The sequence below is a fragment of the Desmodus rotundus genome, chromosome 3 (assembly GCF_022682495.2).
Source record: "Desmodus rotundus isolate HL8 chromosome 3, HLdesRot8A.1, whole genome shotgun sequence".
Taxonomy (NCBI): domain Eukaryota; kingdom Metazoa; phylum Chordata; class Mammalia; order Chiroptera; family Phyllostomidae; genus Desmodus; species Desmodus rotundus.
In genome coordinates, this window is record NC_071389.1 from 26,113,303 (window position 1) to 26,138,132 (window position 24,830).

The window sequence follows — 24,830 nt, forward strand, 5'->3', positions numbered from 1 at the left end:
ATAAACTGAACAAATTTTCCAGAGAACTGAGATTATCTTTAAACTCTAAATGTTTTAATTTTACATATTAAGTTTTTGTTTCCAAATTATAAGAGAAAGCTTATTTAGAAAGTTACAGAGGTAGCAGAAGTGAGCCAGCTGGGCTGTGTGGACTCAGGGAACAAGTTACAGAAGCAAAAGAAGGGCCCTTGGAGCTTAGGAGAGGGGAAGGCAAAGGTAACCCCCTTGGTGGGGGGGCGGGGGGGTGCCTAAATTTACATTTTATTGAAAGTATTTATAAAGTGCCTTACACAGTCTGTTACTGCTTAAAGAGGTTACAGGCCCCCTTGTAATGATACTGTCACTTCTGTCTTCTGTCGCATTTCAGTGATGCCTCAAGGACCCTGAACTGTGTATGCTAATGACCCCAGACTGCTCTGCTTTTTCAGCGGCTGTGCCATTTATTTATTTATTTATCTGTCTTCATTTCTTGTCTCTTCCCTCTCAGTCAGGCTGGTAATCCTTGCTACTATCAGGGTGACTGTCCAGTAGGGTCGCTATCCTTTGTAACTTTATTCTTTAACCTGCCACAGACTGCGAAACCAGATCACCCTACTCATTAAGTAAGAGTTACTAGACTGCTGAGTAGGAGGGTCCTCTTGTAAGTAGTGTGAATGGCTATCGTTTATGGCATCTAACGGGGCTGCTCAGGGGATTTTGTTTTGTTTCCTCAAATTGAGTGGTTGAGTTCACTTCAACACATGTCTCAGTAAATATGTGGGGTATTAGAATAATTTGAAATGTGACTAATCCACAGAGATATTAATGTATAAAACCTTGGAGAGGTCCTGACTGGTGTGACTCAGTTGGTTGGGCATCATCCCGCAAACCAGTAGGTCGCTGGTTCGATTCTCAGATGGTCAGGGCACGTGCCTGGGTTGCAGGTCAGGTCCCCGGTTGGGGGCCTGTGAGAGGCAGCTGTTTGATGTTTTCCATCTCTTTCTCCTTCCCTTCCCCACTCTCTAAAAATTAAATAAATAAAATCTTTAAAAAAAACACACAACCTTGGCGAGCCCATAAAATTTGTTTCAAAAAGACTAGGTATTTAACCAGAAAATCTCATGTTTAATATTAGTGTTTAAGAGGTCATAATAGGAAAGAGATTTTCCAGGGGAAATTGCCCTGTTAAAGAAGAATTTGGAAACCTATGTAAGAGCAGATAGTTGCAGATTAGTATCTGCTTATGTCTTTGTTTATGTGTTACAGTGAGATACAAAAAAACAGTTCAGCCCTGGCTGGTGTGGCTCAGTGGATTGAGCGCTGGACTTTGGACCAAAAGGTTGCTGGTTCGATTCCTAGTCAGGGCACATGCCTGGATTGCAGGCCAGGTTCTCAGCTGGGAGTGTGCGAGAGGCAGCCTATCTATGTTTCTTTCATACACTGGTGTTTCTCTCCCTCCTTTCCCCTGTAAAAAATAAATAAATACATAAAATATATTTTTTAAGATTTTATTTATTTTTAGAGAGGGAAAGGGAGGAAGAAAGAGAGGGAGAGAAACATCAATGTGTGGTTTGGGAGCTGGTCAACTCCGAGCAGAGATTGACCCCCAGTGGCCAGAAGGATTTTGTTCTTACCGGGCAAATAATTTCCTTTCATGTCACAGACTTGACTTTGAAACTTCTATTTGCTAGCGCCAATAAGAGGTACAAATGAGAGACTCTTTAAGCCTTTTAATGCTGAAGTATTTTAAGATAGGAATATCTTAAATAACATCATTCAACCTGCAGTATTTCAGTATGCAAAGAAATTATTTTTTCCTCTGAAATTTCTATTTTCAAATGAAATTTATCCCCTTCATAGCTGTCATCATTGGAGACTGGATATATTGGGTTGGCCGAAAAGTTCTTTTGGCATTTTTCCATAAGAGGGCTCTAGGAGTGCTTAGTTGTCTTTAACTTCATTAGAAACAATTTTGTTAGATTGTATTGTGACAGCTGTCATGTCAGCATGCATTTAAAAAACATACCAAAATTGGTGAATTTTTGTGTAGCCATTTTAATATTGAAGAAAAATGCAACATTTTCAGCATATTATGCTTTATTATTTCAAGAAAGGTAAAAATGCAATTGAAATGCAAAAAAAAAAGATTTGTGTAGTTTATGGAGAAGGTGCTGTGGCTGATTGAATGTGTCAGGAGTGGTTTGCGAAGTTTCGTGCTGGAGATTTCTCACTGGACGATGTTCCATGATGGGTAGGCCAGTTGAAGTTGATAGCAATCAAATCTTGACATTAATTGAGAACAGTCAACCTTATACCACATGGGAGATAGCCGACATATTCAAAATATCCAAATCTATAAACTTATTGGTGAAAATGAAAATTGTGTCTTTTAGTTTACAGAAAAAACTAAATGGACTTTTTGGCCAACCCAGTCTATTCTAACAGTGCTTCCATAGCTCAAAAAATTGTAGAAAATTTAATTTTGAGATTGTCATTAGAAACTGCATATTTTTAAGAATATTCTCAGTCAAGACTAATTATCCTTTAAAGGTAGATACGTGATCAAGAATTTTTTTTAGAAAGGAAAAAAGGGTCAGAATACAAATTATTATGACTTCACTCTGACTGAGGTAGGTGGTGTCCCTGGGCTTTGGAGTCACTGAGAATTTCAGTGCTACCACCTCTAGCTGTGTTACCTCAAGCAAATTAGCGAACCTCTCTGAACTTCACCCTCCTCGCCTATAAAACAGGAGCAAGAGTAATTACCTTGCAAGATTGTTGGGAAATATGTAAAGTGCCTGGCAAATGGCATATTCTTAAAAATTAGTATTTTTTGGTAAGGACACTGTTCATTTGGATATATGTCTGTTTCTGGTCTATTTACTAGAGGTGGAAAGGTTCATTTTATAATAATTCCCCCATCCCAGGTTCCCTGAGTACTAGTGATCTTTCCCTGGGCCTGCTGTCTCTCTTTCCTGAGCCTTAGTTCCTTTCCAGTCCTGCTTAGCGCTTGAAACCTTCAGTGACAACAGCGAGTGGGCATTGATTAAAACCTCTTTATTTACCTTTTCAGGTTCTTTCTTTTTGCCTAACAGTCCTAAGCCGCAGATTTGAGTTTCAAGCGGATGCATTTGCCAAGAAACTTGGGAAGGCTAAAGACTTATATTCTGCTTTAATCAAACTGAACAAGGATAACTTGGGATTCCCTGTTTCTGACTGGCTGTTTTCAATGTGGCATTATTCTCATCCTCCGCTACTAGAGAGACTTCAGGCTTTGAAAAATTCCAAACAAGACTGAGTTGCCCAGGGTCTGCAACTGAAGACATTTCTGATTATTTCTGTCCTGACAGCATGTTCCAGCTCTTGATTTTTTTAAAACTTTTTTTAAAGGAAATTATTAAGTATAGTAAAGCCCAGATGTAAATACATTTACTATCTCATTTCAAAAATTATTTTAATAATCCATTTCTTGGCTGGTGTGGCTCAGTGGATTGAGTGCCGGCCTGTGAACCGAAAGGTCACTGGTTTGATTCCTAGTCAGGGCACAAGCCTGGGTTGCAGGCCAGGTCCCCATTTGGGAGCATGTGAGAGGCAACCAATCAAGGTATCTCTCACACATTGATGTTTCTCTCCCTCTCTTTCTCTCTCCCTTCTTCTCTCTCTAAAAGTAAATAAATAGAAAAATAATAATAAAAATAAAATAAAAATAATCCATTTCTTAATGAAAACATTGGATGAAATTTTAAGGCTTATGCTTTTATCTTTAACATCGAATTTACCATCGACTTGTAAAATTATTTGGGCAAATACAGAACTTGTTTTATTTACACACTTCTATGGAATCGGCATATGATGTGTTTGGGGGCGTAGTTCTCGAAGAGGACACACCCCTCCGAGTCCTGTCTAGTGCAGAAGCAGTGGTTCCGAACCATTGTCTTCGTCTGAGTTGAGATTTGATTTTACTTTCATGCCGTTATGATTTAATCTGGCTTATCAGTGTTTTAAATAAGGAAGAAAGACAATAATTGGGAAAGCTGATGTTATTTAAATGAAAGCAGTTAGAAACACGCCCTGCTGTTCCACTAAATTTCTCTGCTCCCTCTCTCGCTACGCGCTGATCGGGAGTTTCCAATAGTGCTTTGTAATAAGAAATTATGTATAGAATGTTTTAAATCATTGGGCTTGAGTTTTGTTTTAAAAAATATCTCAGTCTTTATCTTTCCTTCCTCCTGGTGGGTATGATCCCATTAGAGGTAAACTGGTATTTTTCAAAACATTCAGCCTTTTCCTCATTTATACTCTTATTCAGTAGATGGTGGTGTATCCTTTCACATAGCAGAAATTACCATACAGAACAGGTTTTGCTATTTTTGAAGTGATGAAATGTGGAAAGAAGAAGAAATGCTATTTTAAGAGACATAAAGGTGAAAATGCTGATGATTCTCTTATAAGAAAAAATATAGTTTTCTATCTCTTTCAAGGACAGAAGAGTTGTGGTTTTTATTTTTGTAATTTTTATTAATTAATAAGTTGTAAGTACTATTTAATTGGGCCTGGTTCCAGTTTTAAAAATTAAACTTCTTGATATGTACATAATTGTTCTTTTTAAAACAAATGCCATGAAAGATTTCTTTTCCAGTTTCCAAAGCTGTGTGTCTGACTGCTTCAAATCTCTCCGCTTCCTGAATGAGAACTTCCTTTGTGCCTAAGCTCCCTCCCACAGTTAATGCTTGCCTTCTGGGCGTTTAGTCCAGAGTGCTTCAGCTCTGCACCCCCGGGATCTGGACAGAAAGCCGTTGCTCAGCTCATAACTGGGTGATGTCTTCACATGGAAATACAATAAAGATAAAGATCTAGTTTTGTACTGCATTATTTATTTCCCTAAGGCTGAAAGAGGAGCAGTCCTATGAGTTTTATTCAGCATCCTTTATTGCGAATCCATGCTGTGTTAACTGCCTTTCCTTCCTTCTGTGCCTTTAAATAAAAATTTCAGTTATGCACAAGTGAAACATTAAAATTGCCAATGCAGATTCATGTGCTTTGTCTTTGATTTGATGAAATGTGTGTGTTGTTTGTTACCTAGCTGTATGTTTATTACCTGGAGGAACTGAGTTGTAGGACATCAAGAGTAGTGGGGAGAAGCAGCCCTGGTGCTGAGTGAGGCCAATGCCATCACCACGCCTCCCACACATGAGCCTCTTCGGAGTCTTCCTCCTGCTCCACTCCAGAGCGTTAGCAGTTTTTGTGGTGTTTTCTCAAAAGCTTCATTCAGAACCATCCCTTCTCCATTTTTATAACCTCAGATTGTCTCGGGCCTGTTTGGTCTGCTCCAGCTGCCTGTTTGGTCTTCCTTACGTGTGGCAGGAGTAATTAGCTTTTTAATATGTAATTGTTTTTAGCTGGTCCCCTATAACTTATGGATGGCAGAGGCATAGGCATGGCCGGGGGGTACTGGTAGCTTCCTGAGGATTGACCAGTTACAGGAAAATGTAGAGAGGCCAACCAAGGAGAGAAAGGGGTGGCACGTTGCACCCCTCAGCAGACATGCAGGGGGTAGAAGGCAGTAGGGTGAGGCCTCAAGTGCAAAAGCAGGCCCTCAGCTGGGCTCCCCTCTGGATGAAGGCGGGGTCTCTGTCGTGGGTGTAGACTGCCTTTGTCTGTCTGGGCCCTTGGCTGATGCCTGAGAGCTGCTATTAAGTTCCACCTCTGTTTTGGATAGGAACAGAATCCCTGGGGTTAATCCAGCGATTTTAGTACTAGTGATGTTCCCATCTTGCCCTTTACCTTGATGTCCTTAATGTCTCCCCCAACCCCCTGTCTCAGGAAGTCTTCCACTTGGTCTTTCTCATCCGTCCTTTGGATTCTCTGTGCACGTATACTTTATGTAGCTTTCACTGTTTTGAGTGTTCTGTCAGCAGCAGCAGAAGGCTAAGTACCCCTTGGAGGCCTTAAGATCTGTGCTAGGTGCTGTGCAAAGAAAGTTACAGAGAACTTATATCCAAAAGCTTCTGATTCGAGACCACAGTGATGTGAATGAGTGGCGTGTGTTCTCAGGCTAAGTACAGTTGGTGAGAAGGCAGAAGAGATCCGCCGTGGAATGGTGTAGCCCTGTGCAAACTGTACTGTGCAGGGCGGCTGCCAGGGAGGACGTTTCCTAAACAATTTGGCAGAGGGGAAGATGCCCCTGTGTGTTCTAAAAGCCTGTGAATCCAGGACTGCCCCAAGCCCGTGAGCAGGATGAGCCAGCATCTCAGGTAACCGCCTCTGCCCTCAGGTCGGGGCTCCCCTGTGGCTCTCTGGACGGTGGTATATTGTCAGCGTAAGACCCAGGGCTCTAGAATCCAACATTGTACTAGGCACACACTGGGCAAGAAACTTGACTGAGCCCTTATTTCTCCACCTGTTATTCAGTCAACAAGTATCGAGCCCCCGCTGTGTACCAAGCTCTGCTGTAGGTGCTGGGGAAACAGTAGCAGTGTATGGTAGAAAAATCCCCACCTCGTGGAGTTAACATGCCAGTGTGGGGATAATCAGGTACGTAACAGGTATTAAATGCTGGCACATGTCTTGGAGAAAAACAAGGACATGAGGTGTTTGTGTGTGATGGGGGTGGCGGGGGAGGGGAATGGCAGTTTTTGAAGGGTGGTCGTGAAGAGACATCCCTGAAGGTAGTGTTTGAACAAAGATCTGAAAGAAGGGAGCGGATGACCTAAGCGGATGCTGAGAGGAAGAGCATTCCAGGAAGCGGGAACAGCAAGTGCCGAGACCCCGACTTGGGAGCGAGCCTGGTGCGCCTCAGAAACACCAGGCGGCTGGAGTGACTGGGATGGGGTGTGCTGGGAAGGCAAGGGGGAGATAAAGTCGGAGGAGTGGGGAGGAGGCAGGTTTGACAGGGCCTTACAGGCCATTGTAGGGATTCAGGCTTTTCCTAGAGCACACTGGGAGCCATTGGAGGATTTCATGCCAAGGAGTGACATGGGCTGATTTAACTGAACCATCGGGCTGCTGTGTCGAGGAGCAAGGGTGTGAGTAGGGGACCAGTTGGGAGGCTCTTGCAATACTTCCAGTAGGAAATAAAAACGGCGACTGGCCTGGTAGTAGGGGAGGTGGTGAGTAGTGGTTGAGTTCTGGATATATTTCGAAGGCTGAGCCAGCAGGATTTGCGGCTCTTGTGTCAGACATGGGACACAAGAAAAAACATGGATTCTAACCCATGTAGCTCGGTTGGGCATTGTCCCGCAAGACAAGAGGTTGTTGGTTCGATTCCCAGTCAGGGCACACACCCCAGTTGCTGCTTTGGTCCCTGGTTGGGGCACATACAAGAGGCAACTGATCAATGTTTCTCTCTCACATCGATGTTTCTCTCCCTCTCCCTTCCCCATCTCTAAAAATAAATAAATCTGTGAAAGGAAGGAAGGAAGGAAGGGTAGGGGATGACTCCAGCATATTTCGCTTCAGTAACTGAAAGGCTGAGTTAGGGGAGAGGTCTGGGTTAGGGAGGTATGGATGGAGTTTAGAGCCACGGAGCCTAATGAGATCACAAGAGGAATGGGAGAAAAGATGTGTTCAAGGACAAGCCATACGTCAGGTACGGGGGGGGGGGGGGGGGGGGGGGGAATGAGCAAGGAGGAGAGGGATCTAAGAACAATGGTATGATGAATGAGGAGCCAAATTAGACAACCCTGCAGAAGTGGGTTTGAGAGGTTTTACTTTCTGACATGACAAGTGGGGGTCATGCCTGCTTCACGGGCCTTTTGGAAGGGCAGAGTGAGATGTTTGTGGGGTGTTTGGTGCAGTACCTGACAATAAGAGCTCAATGACTGATTACTAGTACTTGTTAATAATGACATTAATATTTACCACAACCAACTATGATCTAAATAGGCATGAAAGCAAAAGTGCCCGGCCCAGCTGGCAGTTGCCATAAGGAGGGGATTACTAGAGGACAAAATCAAGTTTTGAAAGAGGAGTAGGAATCAGCTAGACAAGGAGGGGCAGTGGGGGTGGTATTCCAGGGAACAGCAGGCACAAAAACATGAGAACCTGGGGCATTTTAGGAATTTGGGATGCTGTGATTTGGGATTTGCCAGAGCACAGAGGGCAAAGACCCCTGTGTGGCCCTGAGGGCTACCCCACCTGTGTTTCCTGTCTGTCACTGCATGGGAGCTGAAGTGTGTGTGTGTGTGTGTGTGTGTGTGTGTGTGTGTGTGTGTGTACTGGGGCGAGGGAGGGAGGAGAGGGGATGGGCCAGTGAGGGGAGTTCAAAGGATGCTCCAGCGTAGGTGAGGACGAACAGCCAAGTTTAGATGAGATGTAGGAGGGCCCAGACTTCAGACCTCAGACTGGAGTCCTGTGTCTCCAGAGGGGCCTGGGGCTTCAGAACGTTTCATTTGAGGGAACAAATGCCTGAATCCATAATGGAGCAAAGGGACTGGACACTCCTTGAAAGCCATCTTTGCACGGAGCAAAGGCCATACCCTTCCCTGCTCCTGCTGCTTGGAGCGGCCTGGCTGGCCTACCAAGCAACGAGGCTGGGAGCCCCAGGGGCACAGATCAGATGGGAGCCGGTGTCCATGTCCCCTTATTGGAAGTGGTGTGAATGTCACTTCTGCTCTCATCGTCCAGATCCATGCCTTTTCCTCAGGAGCCTGGGAACCCCTGGAAGGTAAGACACGTCTTCTAGTGTTTTGCCCCAGCTCCCGCCCCAGGGCCGGCACACAGTGCCTGCCAAAACTCACAGGGGACCCCGTGTGCCGGAGGCATGCTCCACTGCAGCGGTTTTCAACCTTTTCATGTCATGGCACACTGACAGCTGAAATTGTGCTGTACACCAAAAAAATACATTTTTTGCCAATCGGACAAAAAATAGGAGTAATTTTGATTGATTTACAAAAAATAATAATGGTAATAGTAATTACCTACTCTTTTTGCTGCTCCAAAGTGACTTAAAAAAAAAAATCAGTTGCCTATACTTGTATGTAAGGATTTCTGGTACCAAGAATTAACCAATCAGACACAATCTCATTATACAATGTGGCCAGTAAGATGCAGCTCTGTTACCTGACCTATGTTTATGGTTCAAGCCAGGGCGTTCACACCGGACAGCTGTCGTTGTGCTGGCTGTTGTCGTTTTTTTATTTGGCCATCTAAGGGAGAAGAGTCAGTGCCCCTGACTAAACAGTCAGGTATGGAATGTTTTAAAAATTCTTGCAGCACACTGGTTGACAATCACCGGTCTCCTGAGATAAAAAGGCTTGGCTGAGTCCTTGCCACCGCTGTTCAAAGGCTGGGAAAGGATTTGCCTAGTTACACAGCTGTTCACGGTCCTGGCCGCCCCCAGGCTCTCCCCACAGCCGTTCCTCAACACTGCATGCATGCCGTCCTAATGCTCACCAGGATGTACCCAGACTAAGGTACCACCCCCTCCGCTCCCTCCCCTTTCCAGAGAAGAGACCCTGACCCCCCTGCCGGGGAAGTGGAGGCCCATCCCCACTCCATGAGAAATGAAGCCCAACAACTCACACCCTGGTTTGTGCCCAAGTTGGGGGCTTTTATTTTCAGAAACACCTGTGTGGGTCTAGGGGAGGGCAGTGGGAGAGAGAGATGCCAGAAAGAGAAGGGACGCAGGTGTTTAAATACTCAGATGGGAGGGGGTCTGGGGGCAGTAGTGGGGCTGACTTAAGGATGGCCTCATAGTCACCCATCAGCAGTTACCCAGTAAGCCCGAGGGGTGAAAAGGGATCAGGAACCAGCAGAGACTTCAGCCCGCTGGCGCCAGGGCCAAGAAGGCCAGCGGAGGATGGCACAAATCACGGAGGTACTTGTTTCGGTGACGAATCTGAGTGGTGCTCCAGGAAGGGAAGCCACTCAATCCTCTGCGAGCTTGGGCTCCCCGAGACACTTGCGCTGCCTGCTGCCCCCACCTTTCCACTCCAATGCCCTCCCTTCCCTTCCCTCATGGGTTAGAATTTTCTTTTCCTCAGGATTCCTGGGTCCCAGACAGAGGTCCTGGGAATGCTAATGTCCTGGGCTGAGGGATGGGGTGCAAGTCCACCCAGAGGGGACCTCGTCCTTCCCCCAGGATGCCTGCTGGGCTCTGTCCTGGCCTGATGCTCACGGCCCCTTGATGGATCCAGGCTCAGTGAGGCGTGCGGAGGCGTACGCTGAGGCTCCCAGGCAGGCTGCAGGCTCACAGAAGCCTGGCAGCCCCACAGGGCCCGGCAGGCCAGGTCGGCCGGCCTCTCCTGGAACCCCTGCGGTCCCTCGGTCTCCATCTTTGCCATTGATGGCCTGGCCAGGCCGGCCAGGGAGTCCTGGGAAAGGGAGAAGGTCAAGACATCAGGCCTTCCTCTTGGCTCTAGAACTCCTAAGTCCCACTGTTTAGGTGGGGACAACGAAGCCAAGGACACCACAGGAAGAAGGGACTCTGCCCCAGACACACATGCGACTGTCCATCACTCCCAGCTCCCAGTCAGTGAGCCTTGGGAGCAAATGTCCTTCCTTTCCCTCCATGAAGCAGATTTCAGTGCAACCCAGGAAGACCCCACCCAGAGGCTCTGGGTGCTCCAAACGGATGCAAGAGTTGGGTGTGTATGGCGCCGAGTGGGCTGAGCACAAGGCCTCCATGGAAGGGACCCAGCTGTCTGTGGGTGTCATCCCGGAGCTGAGGGACAGAGCTGCTGTCCGGGCAGGGCTGAGGTCTTACCTGGGATTCCTGGGGGCCCCGGCATCCCAGGGTGTCCACGTCCCACGTCCCCCCGGTCACCCTTCTCTCCGCGTTTTCCTACAGAGAAAGATGGGGGCTTTCGTTTTTCAGAATTGGAAACTGTTTTTTCTACTTTGGTCGCTATTTAATTTCTTTTTCACACCCCGTGATTATTCCTTTTCTGTGCTAGTTTACACTCAGGGAATGCTGGGAGTGACCCCAGAACTGGGTAAATGTAGGTGGTCCGGACAAAGGGTGGACGACTGCAGGGTGGGGCAAGAGTACACTTGCAGTTGTTCATATGGAAAATGATGCAATAATAAATAATAATACAAGAATAAACTGTTTCCCGAACTCACAACTGTAAACGTTCTTCTGCCCCACCCTGTTTTCAGCCAATAAAGTTCAAGGACAGCTGGCATTCGCCACGTGCCAAGCAGGGGACTGAGAGCTCTAGGTGAATTACCTCGGTCTGAATGAATCCCCAGGACAACACTGTGAGGCTGTCGCTATGCATATGCCCACTTCACAGGTGCTAAATCTAAAGCCAGGGAGATCAACAGGTAACTTGTGCGCAGGCCTCCACCAGCAAGTGGAGGGACACACCCGTCTCGTGATTCTCAAGCTGCCTACTTCACTGTTTTGTTAATCTGCCTCCCCACTTCCAGAGCCTTGGAAAGATGTTAATGGGGTACACTAAGTAAACGCAAAACAAAAACAACACTCCCCCAAACCAAAGTTATAGAATAATGCTTTTGTTTCTATCGATCTGCTGCGGAGAAAGAGAAAACAGGAGGCTAAGCAGCCCGTCTGCCTCACTGCCTTGGCCAAATCCCATCACCTGGCCCCACCCCACCACACAACAGCACTCACCCTTGGGCCCTGTGTTGCCGATCTGGCCCACGGCTCCCACGATGCCAGGAACGCCTCGAGGGCCAGGGTGCCCATGGGGTCCCTGTTTGCCTGGGTATCCAGGAGGCCCAGGGGGTCCAGGAAGACCCACCATGCCGGTTGCACCCAAGGCTTCTCTCTTGGCACTCACAGCCACCTCTGCCAGTTGCTCTGGGGGGCGGGAGGGAGGTAGAGAGGTCTGTGACATGGGTGGCAGCCCAGAGAAACTGGGGAAGGCACAGCATCCTGACAGCCCCTGAGCCCTGGGTGTGCAGACAGAAAAGCCCCGTGTTTAATCCCGTCCTTCCTCGCTGGTCTGCAGACCGCAAAGGTCTGGCGAGGTCAGCAATGAATCTAAGGTCCCCAGTTCCTTGGAGGCAGAGCTGGAATGAGCACGCAGGACTCCCAACAGTGGGGCAAGACCACCTGGAGTGACTCTGCAGGGGCCGATGCCCTGACCGGGAGAGCAAGGGCTTGCCGGCTCCTCCCCTCACCTTGCAGCATCTTCAGCACCACGTCCACGATGTGCTGGTCACTGGCATCTCGGCCCTGAAGCGGAGAAGGCCTTTCAGGAAGAAGCCCCTGGCGGCCAGGGCTGCTGCTCCTGTGCCCTGAGACCCCTCCCTGCTCCCAGTGTCTCCCCAGAAGTATTTTCAGCATCTGACTGAAATCCCTCCTGCCGCACCCACGCCCATCCTCTCTGGTCTGGGCCTTGGAACCAGCCCCAGGGGCGCGAGCTTCCCGTGGGAGCCCCCAGCCTCCGGACAGAAGCAGCGCTCCCGAGAGATTTCTAAGCTGGAAGGCTGCCTTGCCTGGGGGCCGACTCACCGCCACTCCCTGTCTCCCGGGCCGTCCGGGCACGCCGCGGTCTCCCGCCAGTCCTCGAGGGCCGGGGAGCCCGGGGTAGCCCTGCACCCCGGGGACGCCCGCATCCCCGCTGGGGCCCCGGTAGCCAGGTTCTCCGCTGACTCCTTGCTGCCGGGCGGGGCGGGAGCAGAGTCGGGGTGAGAGGGAGGGGAGGGGAGGGGGCGAGAGAAGCTCGGACACGAAGGCCCCGCCCCCGCAGCCCCCGCAGCGCGGAGGGACGCGGGAGGGGGAGGGGAGAGAGGGGGGAGAGGAGAAAGGCGCGCTGGGGCAGGGCTCACCTGTCCCTTGGGCCCCGGCTCTCCAGATTCTCCCTGCAGGCACAAGGAAGCGCTGTCACGAGGTGGGGGGGCCGCGGTCACCTGCTGCTCCCACTGAAACCCGCCCCCCCTGCGACGGGCTCACCTTATCGCCTTTTTCTCCTGGGAGGCCGGCCACCCCTGGGTCGCCCTGCAAAGGAAGAACCACGAATCAGAGCCGCGTTGGAGCCGAGCAGGACACCCCCACCCTGCGCCCCACCTCCCGACCCCCGGGACGTCTCCAACCCGGGGAAGGGGAGGCGCTGGTGCTCACCACTCCGCCGCGGGGCCCGGTCTTCCCTGGGGAGCCCTGGAGAAAGCGGGGGAGTCGAGGACTTGGTGAGCTCTCCTCTCCCGGGAGGGCAGGGTCCACGGGGTCCCTCCACCCCGGCTCCCGGCCACACCCCCCTCTGCAGCTCCACCTCGCCCCTCAGGACTCCCTGGGACCCACAGAGGGTAATTCTTCTGCGAAGATTTGGAAGCTCGGTAAGAATCTGCGCTCCTTCCCCACCCCCTCACCCCCACGGTCCTACGGCCTCTTTCTCAGGTGTTTTCCGGCGCCATTTGGTACCTTGTCTCCCTTGATGCCTGGCAAGCCTTGCGGTCCTGGAATCCCTGGGGGCCCCTGCTCCCCCTTGGGGCCCTGAAAAAAAAAAAGAACTCAGAGGAGTAAGTCAAATGAGGTGCCCAGACATGCTCCCTACTGCCAATCTAAGTCACCCCCACTTACCTGCCGTCCTTGAGGGCCTGGCTGTCCCACTGGTCCCCTCTCACCCTGGTCACCCTGAAATAGAAAGACAGGGTCACACCCAGGCTGCCAGCACCCGCAGCCTCCCCCTGCACAGTCGGGGCACCCTCCATTTCTGCCATCACCCGCATGGAAGTCCACCTCACAGACAAACCAACTGAGGCCCGGGCTGGGGGAGTCCTGTCCTGGGTGGATAGGACTGGGCAAGTGTTGGAGCCACTGGGAGGACCCAGGTCCCGGGCCCAGCAGAGCCAGCAGCTGCAAAGGCCCCCAGGGAGGAGCCATGTGCTGGGCACTTACCTTTTCCCCCATGATGCCTCGGGGACCAATTTCTCCTGGAGGCCCTGGCTCTCCCTGGGGGACAGAGAAATTGGGGGTAAGCAGAAGGCCTGGGGGGCCCCTCCCTCCCACACCTGGCTAACACCCACCCATCTTTGAGTTACAGCTAATTTGATTCATCAGGGAAGCCTTCCCCTTACACCCTGTTTTTTTTCTTCAGGTCTTTGTACTTTTCCTTCTTAGGACTCAACGCCATTGTAATTAGTTATCATGTGGTCATTTATTTAATGTCCGTGTCTTCCGCTAACCTGCAAACTCTGTGTGAGTAGGAGACTGTGTGTCTCAGCACAGTTGCAGGTATTTGGTAGATGTTTATGGAATGAATGAATGAATGATTCTGTCTGCTAGATTCTTAGCCCCCGTCGACTTGGTCATATGGGGAGGTCACACCCGGAACAGAACCCATCTCTACCCTTACTGCATGGTACAGAGAGGAGAGGGGCTTTCCCTGGGCTAGTGGGTCAGTGGCAGGTCCTGGCTGGCACCCAGGGCACCCCCATTCTAGGGCTTTACCTCAGTCTCACCCAGACCCCATAAGCTGAGTGCAGGGTCCTCGGGCTTGGGGCAGGAGGCAAAGCAAGAGCCCTTGTGTTAAAGGAGAGAGCACTTACCTCCTTCCCAGGGGGACCAGAGAATCCAGGGAGGCCCTGCTGGCCTGGCTCACCCTGCAGGAAAACAAGTCTAAGGTCAGACTGGGTGGCCCAGTCAGGCCCTTGGTTGTAGAGAAGCCCAATGAACCCTAAGCAGACTCTGGAACCAAATGAGTTGTGGAAGGGAGAGAGTGTTCTTGGTCACGTCCTCTGGGCTCCACTGGTATTCCTGTTTGTTTCTCCTCCTGATTCGGAGCCAGGCCATCCTGTCTCACTGAGCTGGGATGAGGTGTAGGGGTGACAGGAGGGACATGGTTAGTCCCGAGGAACTTGTGTACAGCTGAGTCTCTGAGCTTGGGGTGAGGCCCGAGCCTTTCCGTCTTTATGACAAGCCCCTGGTCCCTTGCCCCCAGGCTCCCTTGCTCAGATGGAGCCATTCTGCCATCAGCTTGAAGTCACCTCACCTTGTCTCCAGGGCCTCCTTTTGTCCCCGGCTGACCTGGCACACCCTGTAGAAAGTTGACATTGGTTTCTGCCCGGGCATGCGGCAGTGCCGTGCATCTGTGCTTTGCCTCCCACCCTTGATTCGGGTCCCCAACGCTCTTGTGGGAGGTGAACAGCAGCAGGCCCAGACCTGGGCATCGTGAACTTGACTATACCCAGCCCCGAAGCCATGGTGGGAGAGGAGGGGGCAGAGAGGCATTGGTGGTCCACGGCAGAAGAGGAGCACTCTATGTGCTCACAGGCACACGTGAGTGCACGCAGGAACCCTGTCACACATGGGCATGTTAGCAGGCCTCGGCCTCAGTACCCCTCGGCGGGGAGCCAGGCTGGGGGGGCTCCCATGGGCCGGGCTCCCAGAAGGTGTGTAGAAGACACCGTCTGAGGAGGCGGGGAGGGTAGGCTGGGCTGATTATGGCTGTCCTTGAATGCTGAGATGAGCTGTGAGGACAGGGGCTGTAGCTGTCTTTTCGTGACTGGGGTGCCTTGGGTACTCAGTCACTGTGTCTTGACAGACTGGGTGGAATGACTTTTCTGGAGGCAATGAGGGCCATGGAAGGTGCTGGAGCGGGGAAATGGTCAGATCTTACTTGGCTGACATGGAGGGCTGGAACGGCCAAACAGCAGGCTGGAGCAGTTATCCAAATGATGAGGCCTTAGCCAGGCCAGAGACCACAGAGCTGGGGATGAGGTCTGGGCTGGGTGGGGACAAGGACTAGAGCAAGTGCCCCGGGTGTGTAGATTTTGACCTCATCAGCCATGCATGCCACCATGGAGATGTAGGTGGGCAACAGAGCGCCTGGCCTTTCTGAGGGGGAGAAGCAGCAGTTTGCGGTGGGGTCGCCCCGGTGCTGCCTCCCCATACTCACCGCCAGGCCCTGGTGGCCCGGGTTTCCTGGGCGGCCCGCCTGCCCTGCACTGCCCTGGGGGAGACAGAGAACCAGAGGCACAAATGAGAGTTCCACCAGAGGGTCCATGGCTTCCACCAGAATGCAACAGGGAAACCGAGGCCCGGGGACAAGAGGGGGTGTGTTGATGACACACTTGAGGGTCCCAGGCTCCCGGGCCTCCAAGATCAGTGTGATGGGGCTCCGGGCCTGCGCTAGGAGAGGCCTTGACCCTTGCCCCAATCCCACGGGCACCCTCCACTCCTACCTTCATGCCAGGTGTGCCTGGGGTCCCATCCTTGCCGTCGATGCCTGGGGGACCCTGCTCAGGAGGATAGTGGAAGGTAGACTCCCCGTGGGGAGATGCCTGGGGTCAGGTCACCCACCCGTGTCCCTCTGTGGCAGCTGCAGTGAGTGTGCAGGCAGGAAGTGGTCTGGTCATCTTGTGAAGCCCCACCAGTCAACCGAGGGAGGGGAATGGAAGTGGGAACGGGACTTCGGGGGCTAGACCGCAGTCCTTCCCTCCTGTGGGTGGCAGGTGGCCCAGACTGCAGCACGCTTTCCATGATCTCTCCTACATCATCACCTTATTTACAGGTTAAAGAAGAAGAGGCATAGAAACAGGGCATTTCTTAAGGTGACCGAGCCAGCCAGCCTGCAACAGAGCTCAGTCTAGAGTCCCTGGGGGCTTGTTCTCTGGGGTTTGGACGGAGTTGACTGGTCCCCGCCCTCTGGCTGGGTGGGCCTGGGCCACTTACAGTTGCTCCCTTTGGGCCTGTTATTCCCTGGGGTCCTCGAAAACCTTGGCTTCCCTGCAAAGTAGATAGAGATGAGGTCACCTTCAGGATGCTGAACCCCTGTCTGGCTGTTCACAGAAGGGAACAGCTAAGAACAGTGGCCTCTGGGTCTCGGTGTCCCTCTGGCACAGGGTGTGCAGTGCAGGGGCTAGAGGAAAAGGGCCTGGGAGTGCCTTTGTGGCCCTGGACCCAGCGGGAGGGAGTGGAGGTCAGTGCCAAACAGAAGGGGTGAGGCGGGGTGGGGCGTGGGGGGAGGAGCCAGCGTTCACTGAGCCACGCTGCGCAACACCACACCTGGGCTTTGTTTGGGTCTTCATTTGAACTAGAGCCTGAGGAGACACTTTCGAGGTAATTGGGAAAAACTGAACACAGACTGGTTATTTGATGATGTTAAGGAATACTTGATAATAATTTTGTTGGTGTGATAATGATATTGTGATTCTGTGAGATAAAGTGCTTATTGTTAAGAGACAGATACAGAAGTATTTAGGGGTAAAATGACATGATGTTAAGATTTGCTTGAGAAGAAGTATCAGGGCAGAGCGATACCAAAGGGAAGGAGGGAAGGGTGACGAGAGTGTGTCGAAGTGTTCATTATGTCATTCTCTACTTCTGTGTATACTTGAAAACTAAAAAAAGGATAGTTACCCTTTCTGTTCAGTTTTTCTGTAAACTTAAAACTGCTCAAAAGAAATAAAGTCTATTAATTAAAATTTTAAAAAAGTTGAGAGAACTGGGGTCTGGACCAAATCCCATTAGTCCCGTGGCTGATTTGCTGGAATTTAATTGTCTGACTGCAGTGACCGTGAGACTGGATCTCCTGGCTTCTCCCAAAGTCTGAGTTTGATCAGCAACAGGCAGGGCTTCAAGGAGTGGCGGCTGGCAGAGCTGACTGGGCGCTGGGCACAGATGCTCCTCCCCCAAACCAGACACCCCGGTGTACAGAAGCCCAGAGTAACCCCCGTGTGCGCAGACACAGCAGCTGTAGGGGGAGCTGAGTCCCACCCAGTGCTCCCCAGGGGCCCGGACTGGCCAAGAGGGGCCTTCGGACTCACCACGTCGCCCTTTTCCCCAGCTCGGCCTGGTGGCCCACGTGGACCTTCCTCACCCTGGCGAGGACAAACGGGAATCCAAGTTAGTGGGCCCAGGGGGAGCTGCACCCCCTTCTCAGCCCTGGGAACTCCAGCCAGGAGGAGGTGTGTGGGGAGTGAGCAGGAGCAGACCTACCGGTGACCCAACGGCGCCAACAGAGCCCACCATGCCTTTGTACCCACGGGGACCCTGGGGAGAGGAAGCGGGTGCAGGTCAGCCCTGGCTGCATCCCAGAGGCCAGAGGGCCATTGGGGCAGCTCTTGCAGGACACACTGCCCTCCCCACCCCAGACTCACTTACCGTCTCCCCTTTGGGTCCCACCATGCCTGGATAGCCCCTGGCACCCTGGGGACCCTGTCAGGACAGAAGAATGACAGCAATGGCAATTGCAAGGCCCACCTCATGATACCTTCTCTGCCCCCACCCCCTTGTCCACAATGTTCCCCTGAGTCTCTATCTCACAGAGGGGACTGAGGCTCAGAGAGATAGGGAGGGACAGTGGCAGAACCTGGGCCCCAGCCGAGTCTGCTGACTGACAGCCTTGGTTTCTGTGCCCCAATTTCTGACAGTCAGCTTTACCCCCCTCTCCCCACCCAGAGACAGGCCGGTTGGGCACAGGTGTCTCTTTTCCAAGTTAGAGGCTGGAGCAGGGGAACCAGCCCCTAAGGTCTCCTAGGGCGAGGAGAGGAGGCAGAGGAAGTGCTCCTTACCGGTGGCCCAGGGATGCCTTGCTCTCCAGAGGCACCCACATCTCCCTTGGGACCCTAGAGGGCAGGAATGGGTGATCAGACAGGCAGGCAGATGGACAGACAAGTATCAGGCAGCCAAAGATACCATCCGTTTCCAATCCCATATGACAGATGGGGAAATGGAGGCCCAGCAAGGAGAAAGGACCTGCCCAGGGATACACTGACCTGGAACATGGGCCTTCTGCTGCCCAGCTCGGAGCTCTGCCCCCACAGACCACTGGGGAAGGGGAAGGGAGGAGGAAGGGAGGCCCAGTAGGGTCCTCCCCACATGCCCCACCCCCGTGGCCCTTTGCCCTCACACTTACTGTCTTCCCAAGGCGGCCGGGATCTCCCAGAGCCCCCCGTTTTCCAGGATGCCCCTAAAGGAAAAGGAGGGGCTCAATGTGAGGTCCCCACCTGACCACCTGCTCCGCCCTCCCAAGACTAGGACCAGGAGCTCACCTTCACTCCCTGCAGCCCCTGGGGGCCTTTCACACCCGCCGGGCAGTTGGTTGGACACTGGAAAGAAAATCCCGCAGGGCTCTGTGGTCACGGGCAGGCCTCAGGCCAGCGGGACAGCGCTTCCCCATCTTGCCAGCTCCCAAACCCTCCTCCTACCCCACCCGGCTGAACTACTCTGCGCAGCCCCTCCCCATCTCCCACCCACTGTCTTCAGACCCAAGCCATCTCCACCTCCGTAAGTCTCCACCTGACCCGCCCCTTCCCTGCATTAGCCTCGCCCCAGGACCCCCTCTCACCAGGAAATCCGCGCTGCCTTCCAGGCCCTGGATGGTTCCCGGGCGGCCCTGGGGGAGATGTGTGGATGTGAAACCTGACCCCAACCTTCCCCACCCAGGCTTGCTTCAAGCTCTTTCTCCTTCCTCTACGCAGACTACCATGTGGGAGATCTGAGGACACTTACCGGTTTCCCAGGGGGGCCAGGGGGGCCTGCCGGTCCCTCTGGTCCAGGATCCCCCTGGAAGTGAGAGAGACCTAAATCATACCCCTGTCTAGCCTCCCCTCTGGGTCACCTGAGATCTGGGCTCTTGTGGGAGCTCAAGGCCTGATCAGCCAGGGATGGTCTCCATGGAAGACCTACCACAGGGTGGGCTCAGCAGGAGGGGTGTCTGCCCCAGACCTGGAGGAGCTCCCTGGTGGCCAGAAGCAGGCCCAGCAACTCCTGGAGAGACCCCTAGTTTGCAGGCTTGGAGGCAGAGGGCAGGAGGCAGAGTCAAGAGGGGTGGCTGGGCTCACCTTGGGGCCCGTGATTCCAATCTCACCAGGGAGGCCAACAGGTCCAGGCGGTCCCTAGGTGCAGAGACACTGTGCCTCAGAGGGTTAGCTCCCCCCAGGCACAAAGGTAAGGGCCGGTGCCCGAGCACCCTTCCCCCTTTTACTTCGTTTGCACCATACCCCAGAGAGACTGGCAGATTTGGGCTTGAAGAACCAGAGAATCCCACAGCCAGTGGATAGGCTCAGAGTGGGCTGGGCCAGAGTTCTCTGGCAAGTCTGCCCGTTCCTGACAGCACCGATCATGCTGGCCCCTCCCCCTTATGGCCAGTCCCCTATCATGGTTTCCTGGGAGTCTCTGGGACCCTGCCCCACCCCTGAGATCTTACCGGAGGTCCAGCAAAGCCAGGGCCCTGCAACACAAGGAAAGGAGATTGGGTTGACGGCCCCAACTTTAAGTCCCCCCTATCCACACAGGGCCATTGAAGCCTATGCAGGCTATACTCACCGGCAGGCCAGGGGGACCTGGGAGCCCAGGCTGGCCCTGCAATAGCAATGGGAGAGGCTCAGAGGCTGGGGCTCCTGGGTCCCTGCTCCTCTCTACTGCAGTCCCTCCCAAACTCTGGTTCTAGATTGCCCTTGCTGTGTCCCCAGCAGGCCACTTACCTTGACTCCAGGGGTCCCAATGGGGCCAGGCTCCCCCTTGGCTCCAGTTAGACCCTGGGGAAGGAGGAAGGTAGATTAGTGAGGGGCAAACCTGCTCCCAGACCCATGGGGCAGGGCAGGTACAGAGGTCTCTCCTGTGCGGGCCCAGATTGCTTTTCGCCCTATTCCTTCAGGGCCAGGAGCCTCAACACATCGCTTTCCTTTCCCCAGTTCCCACAATAACCCTGGGAGGCAGGCAAGCAGAAGGATTATCTCCTTTTGAAAGATGAGAAACCAAGACTGAAAGGTTGATTAGCTCAGGCTCACGCCTCCTAGTTTAGGAGTCTGGAAGACTTAGACATCATTTCCCTGATGTCTGCCCTTGGCCACTTCTTCAGAGCCCTAGTTTTTCCCCTGCAAAATGGACTAATAACCATGCTTACCTCCCTGGGTGGATGTGTGAGGACTGATGGATGTGTGAGGATGTTTGAGGACTTCCAAATGTGGAAGGCAATGTGCTTTGTGATCTTTGCAGGGTGTGGATAAGTTGGAGGGGCCTGGGGGCTGGGTGCAGCTCTGGTGGGCAGCTCTTGAGCCAGCAGGGCAAAGGCAACTCATGGGGACCTCTTCCTCCTCCCATCTTTCAGTGACTGGCCATGTGTATTTCCCAACCAGATGACTACCCAATGGCCCTGGCTGTGTCCAGGAGCCTGTGACCTCAGGGACCCTGGGAACTCTAGGATCAGCCAAATCATGTTCTCCTGAGCTGCACCCAGGTGGGGTGGGGAGGGGAAGAGAGGAGGAGAGCGCGGGGTGTACAGGACAGTTCCGCCCACAGTATTCAGTCTGCTACTTGGAGGCCAGAAATGTGAGACTAAATCCTGGCTGCTGCAGACAAACTGACCCCTTCTCTGGACCCCATCTGCCCATGATTCGTGCTCCTGGGACATCACAAGGCATGTGAAGGGAAAGGGGGCTCACAGCTGCAGAGCCTCCTCCCGCTGCTCCACTCCGAACAAAAAATCTGGGAAGATGCTGGAGTCAGGCTACTCACATCAATCCCAGGCTTCCCGTCCGGGCCATCTGGCCCTGGTTTGCCAGGCTCTCCCTTAGGTCCCTTGAAAACAGAGGTGGAGCAAATATTAGCGGGAGGAGGGAAAGAACTGGAAAAGTCAAAGGCGAAAGAGGAAAAAGCACTCACCGGAGGGCCAGCTTTCCCGGGGGGCCCCTTGTCACCCTGCAAGACACAAGTGGGTGAGACAGCATGCGCTGGCTCCTGCTACCCCAAGTGGGCACACATAGGCCCTGGCTGACTAGTCCCTCATGCCTGTCTCCTCGCTCTCTTCTCCTCTGTCCTGGGTTCCCTCAGCCATACACTTTTAGAAAAATGGCTCCATTTCCCTCAAAAAAAAAAAAAAAAAGTTATCATAGGCCCACTGAGACCAATCCCAGCCAGGCAGGTGAGAGCAGTGTCAACATGGTTTTTGGTCCCCAGTGCGGGTAAGGCAGTGGTTATGGGACCGCAGATGGGGTTGTGGGCTCCAGGTTACCTTGGAGAGCTGGTGCCTCTTGGATTTGGGCAAGTCTGAGAAGAAACTTTTATTTTACTTTTTAAAAAGCTTTTATTTATTTATTTTTAGAGAGAGGGGAAGAGGGGGAGAGAGAGAGGGAGAGAAACACTGATTCTGTATGATTGCCTCTCGCACTCCCCCAACTGAGGACCCAGCCTGCAACCCAGGCATGTGCCCTGACTGCGAATAGAATTGGCGACCCTTTGGTTTGCAGGCCGGTGCTCAATCCACTGAGCCACACCAGCCAAAGCAGAAGGAACCTTTAGAAAAACATGAAGGGGAGGTGAGTGAAGTAGGCAGTGGGTCTCCTCTGGATTGGGGTCAGGAAAACAAGAGACTGGGGTCGGGTAAAGGGGTGGATGAAGGGGACAGATTCAAACTTCCCAAGGCAGGAAGGGCCTCCTTTCAGCTGTGACAAAGATCCCTTGGTGGAGGACAGGCAGAGCCTGGAGTCAGATTCAGCCCCAGAGAGGCCTCCAGGCATCTCAGAGCGTGCGGCAGCCAGGGAGCTGGCAGGAACCCAGCGCCCCGTGTTTGGGGTGGGGGCACCAGGCTGAATAGAAGTCTGTCCAGATGGATAAACATGGAGTTGACCTCCTGGGGGAGCTTCCTGAATGAGGTATTTAACTCTCACTGTGCTAGGGAGATCAGGAAACAAACCCAGCTGGTTCTAAATCGGGGAAAGAAATGCAAAAGGAACAGACAGGAGCCTGGCCCCTGCTGGTCAGCGGTCTGGCCAAGGCTCCCAAACTACCCTGAAGAAGCCTCCAGACGTGCCAGTGGGCAGCGCGAGGGGTTCAGGCGTCTCCCACCTTAAACATAAGGGAAAGGTGGGGAAGGGGATAAGGAATCGCTGTGAGTGTGGTGGGGTAGACAGCACAGCAGCTCCTTGTCTGTGGGCAGCTATAATCGGCTCTGCATCTCCTGCCTGGTTTGGGGGTTTTGCAGAACAAATGGGTTCCTTGTGGCCCGGGCCGGCGCCGCCTGCTGGCAACCTGGGGCACTGCATCTCCAGGAACCCACCCGCCCTGTCCCCGCCCCCAACGCACACAAAGTTCCCTTTGTCCACAACCTCCCGCCCGCTTCCGTCCCAGGCTAGAGACTCACGTCGATGCCGTCCGATCCAGGCACTCCCGGCGGCCCCGGGGGGCCCGGGGGACCCCGCTCTCCTGGCGGACCTCTCTGAAAACACACAGAGAGTGTGCAGCCCTCAGACAGTGCAGGGAGCTGGGCATGCCGCGGGCAGCAAACTTGCGTTTACTGAGAACCTACGCTGTACCAGGTGCGGTGTGCCATTGCCTGTGGTATGTGACTCAATGCGCAGAGCTGTGAGGCGCGTTCGATTACGAGCGCAGTTTGCAGTTACAGAAACAGGCTAACAGAGATTACGAAAGGTCACAGAGTGAGTGGTGGAGCCAGCATTCCACTGTGCCACGCTGCCCTCGCGACGCGGTGAGGAATCGATGGAGATGCTGATGGCTTGAACAAGTCACAGATAATACAGTGAAGGGTTGCTCGTATTATTATTTCTAGATGTCCAACGAACAAGCACGGGCAGTGAGTATGTACCTTCTCCACTTCCCCTGGTGAGGGTAAAACCCGAAGGGAAAGTAGGGGCGGTTGAGGGGGGCGTAGAGAACGGAAGCCTGTTCTCTCCTCCCACTCACAGCACCTCTCTACTGCGTCGCTCCTCCATCTCCCTCTGGTGACCCTCTTATTGGGGGGTGGGGGGAGCCAGCCCCGACCCAGGCAGGGGCTCCGCGCGTGCCAGGTGCCCGTGCCCTCCTTACTTAGGCTGCAGCCCCGCAGGAGAGCTGCAAACCGCACAGGGCACTAGACGGCGCCCGGGCCCTGCCCCTGTGCGCCCGCGTCCCGTTAGACCCGCTGCCCCAGGCGCCCTTGGAAGTGATACGCGGGCGCGCGAGCCCGGGGGAGAGGCAGTCGGCGACCGAGAGCGGCGTCTGGCTGGAGCGGGTGCCCCCTGGGAGGCGGCGGGGGGGCGGAGGCTCCCGAGCCCCGTGAATGGGCACCATTGTCTCCCACGCCACCTGGGTTCGCCGCGTTGCCAGGAGCCAGCGCCAGCTCCTGCTCCACGATGCTGTCCCTGGCAGGGTTGAGCATCTCAGGACACGGTCCTTCTGGCTCCCCGGCTCATCCGCACGGTGCGGGGATGCACCCTATATGTACACCTACCGAGGGGACTTGCGTCTCGGGACTGGTCGAAGCGATGCCTCAGGTTACGGAGGGTCATAGTGGGGGACAGGCAAAGTCCTTCATCAAACTCCTGCCTGGGCTCTGGGCCCCGGACCCCAGACCCCGCTCCCCAGACCCCGGCGCGAGAATGGCCCTGGGACTTACGATCTGCGCGAGGGCGAGCCCGAGCACTTGCAGCAGGACCAGGAGGCTGCGGGAGGCGGCCGCGGCGGCCATGGCAGCAGCGGGTTGGAGGAGGAAGGGGGCTCGGCTCCACGCGCGCACAGACGGCTGAGGCTCCGCGCACCGCGCCGGCTGCTCTCCGACGCAGCGGCCCGGCCCCCTGAATACGCGGCGGGGCGGGGCTGGGGGCCCGCGGGGTCTGTCACCTGAGAGGATCCTTGGAGGGAAGCCGATGCCCTCCGCCCAGCTCCGCCCCGCTGCATCCAGCCGCCAGCGCCCACCCTCCGTCCTCGCCCCAGACTTCCAGGAGGCCCCTGCCCTGTTGTATTCAGAGGAGCGGCGCAGAGCAGGACGGAGGCCACGGTCCTGTTTCTGTGTGTGGAGGCAGAGGACTGCCAAGGTCCCCCCTCCAGCCTGACCTCCGGGGCCCACCACCTTCTCCTTGATCCGCAGCCCGCGCCCCATCCCTTACCCCACGTCCTTACCCACTTTTGCCTGCGAGCCTGGGTCAGTCCTCTTTCCAGGTGGAGCGGACTCCAGAACCCCTTAGTAGGCTCTGTCCAGCCCCCTCCCACCTGGTTCCTCTCC

General features: G+C 53.6%; 2 protein-coding genes across 3 annotated transcripts in view; one reads left to right on the plus strand and one right to left on the minus strand.

The window, feature by feature from the left end:
- The window catches only part of ZMPSTE24 (zinc metallopeptidase STE24), a 38,105-nt gene extending 33,096 nt beyond the window's left edge, over positions 1–5,009 (plus strand). For both annotated transcript variants that reach the window (XM_024554631.4, XM_024554630.4), the window contains one exon: positions 3,053–5,009. In XM_024554631.4, coding sequence (XP_024410399.1) covers positions 3,053–3,277 — 225 coding nt within the window. In that variant the 3' untranslated portion in view covers positions 3,278–5,009. The remainder of the gene's footprint in view (positions 1–3,052) is intronic.
- A 4,495-nt stretch (positions 5,010–9,504) lies between these two features.
- Positions 9,505–24,389, minus strand: COL9A2 (collagen type IX alpha 2 chain). Its single transcript, XM_053921336.2, has 32 exons — positions 24,225–24,389; positions 22,974–23,048; positions 21,497–21,532; positions 21,350–21,412; positions 20,317–20,370; positions 20,159–20,194; positions 20,040–20,063; positions 19,675–19,728; positions 19,343–19,396; positions 19,179–19,226; positions 18,883–18,939; positions 18,747–18,800; positions 18,403–18,456; positions 17,993–18,046; positions 17,828–17,881; positions 17,656–17,709; positions 16,562–16,615; positions 16,072–16,125; positions 15,786–15,839; positions 14,880–14,924; positions 14,437–14,490; positions 13,787–13,840; positions 13,469–13,522; positions 13,310–13,381; positions 13,013–13,048; positions 12,845–12,889; positions 12,721–12,753; positions 12,404–12,550; positions 12,070–12,124; positions 11,558–11,746; positions 10,685–10,762; positions 9,505–10,292 (listed from the first exon to the last, which is right to left on the minus strand). Exons 1-32 carry the CDS (start codon positions 24,294–24,296, stop codon positions 10,093–10,095), a joined length of 2,067 nt encoding a protein of 688 aa, XP_053777311.1. The 5' UTR covers positions 24,297–24,389; the 3' UTR covers positions 9,505–10,092.
- Positions 24,390–24,830: the final 441 nt, after the last annotated feature.

Bases quoted from the DNA above. Each gene is read 5' to 3' on its own strand.
- COL9A2 (XM_053921336.2), bottom strand. From the start codon at position 24,296: ATGGCCGCCGCGGCCGCCTCCCGCAGCCTCCTGGTCCTGCTGCAAGTG. The intron at 16,126-16,561 runs GTAAGTGGCCCA...CCTCCTGAGCAG, and splicing joins CAGGCCCAAAGGGAGCAACT to GGTCCCCCAGGCATCGACGG. The intron at 14,925-15,785 runs GTGAGTATGGGG...AACTTTCTACAG, and splicing joins CGGGCCACCAGGGCCTGGCG to GGTGTGCCAGGTCAGCCGGG.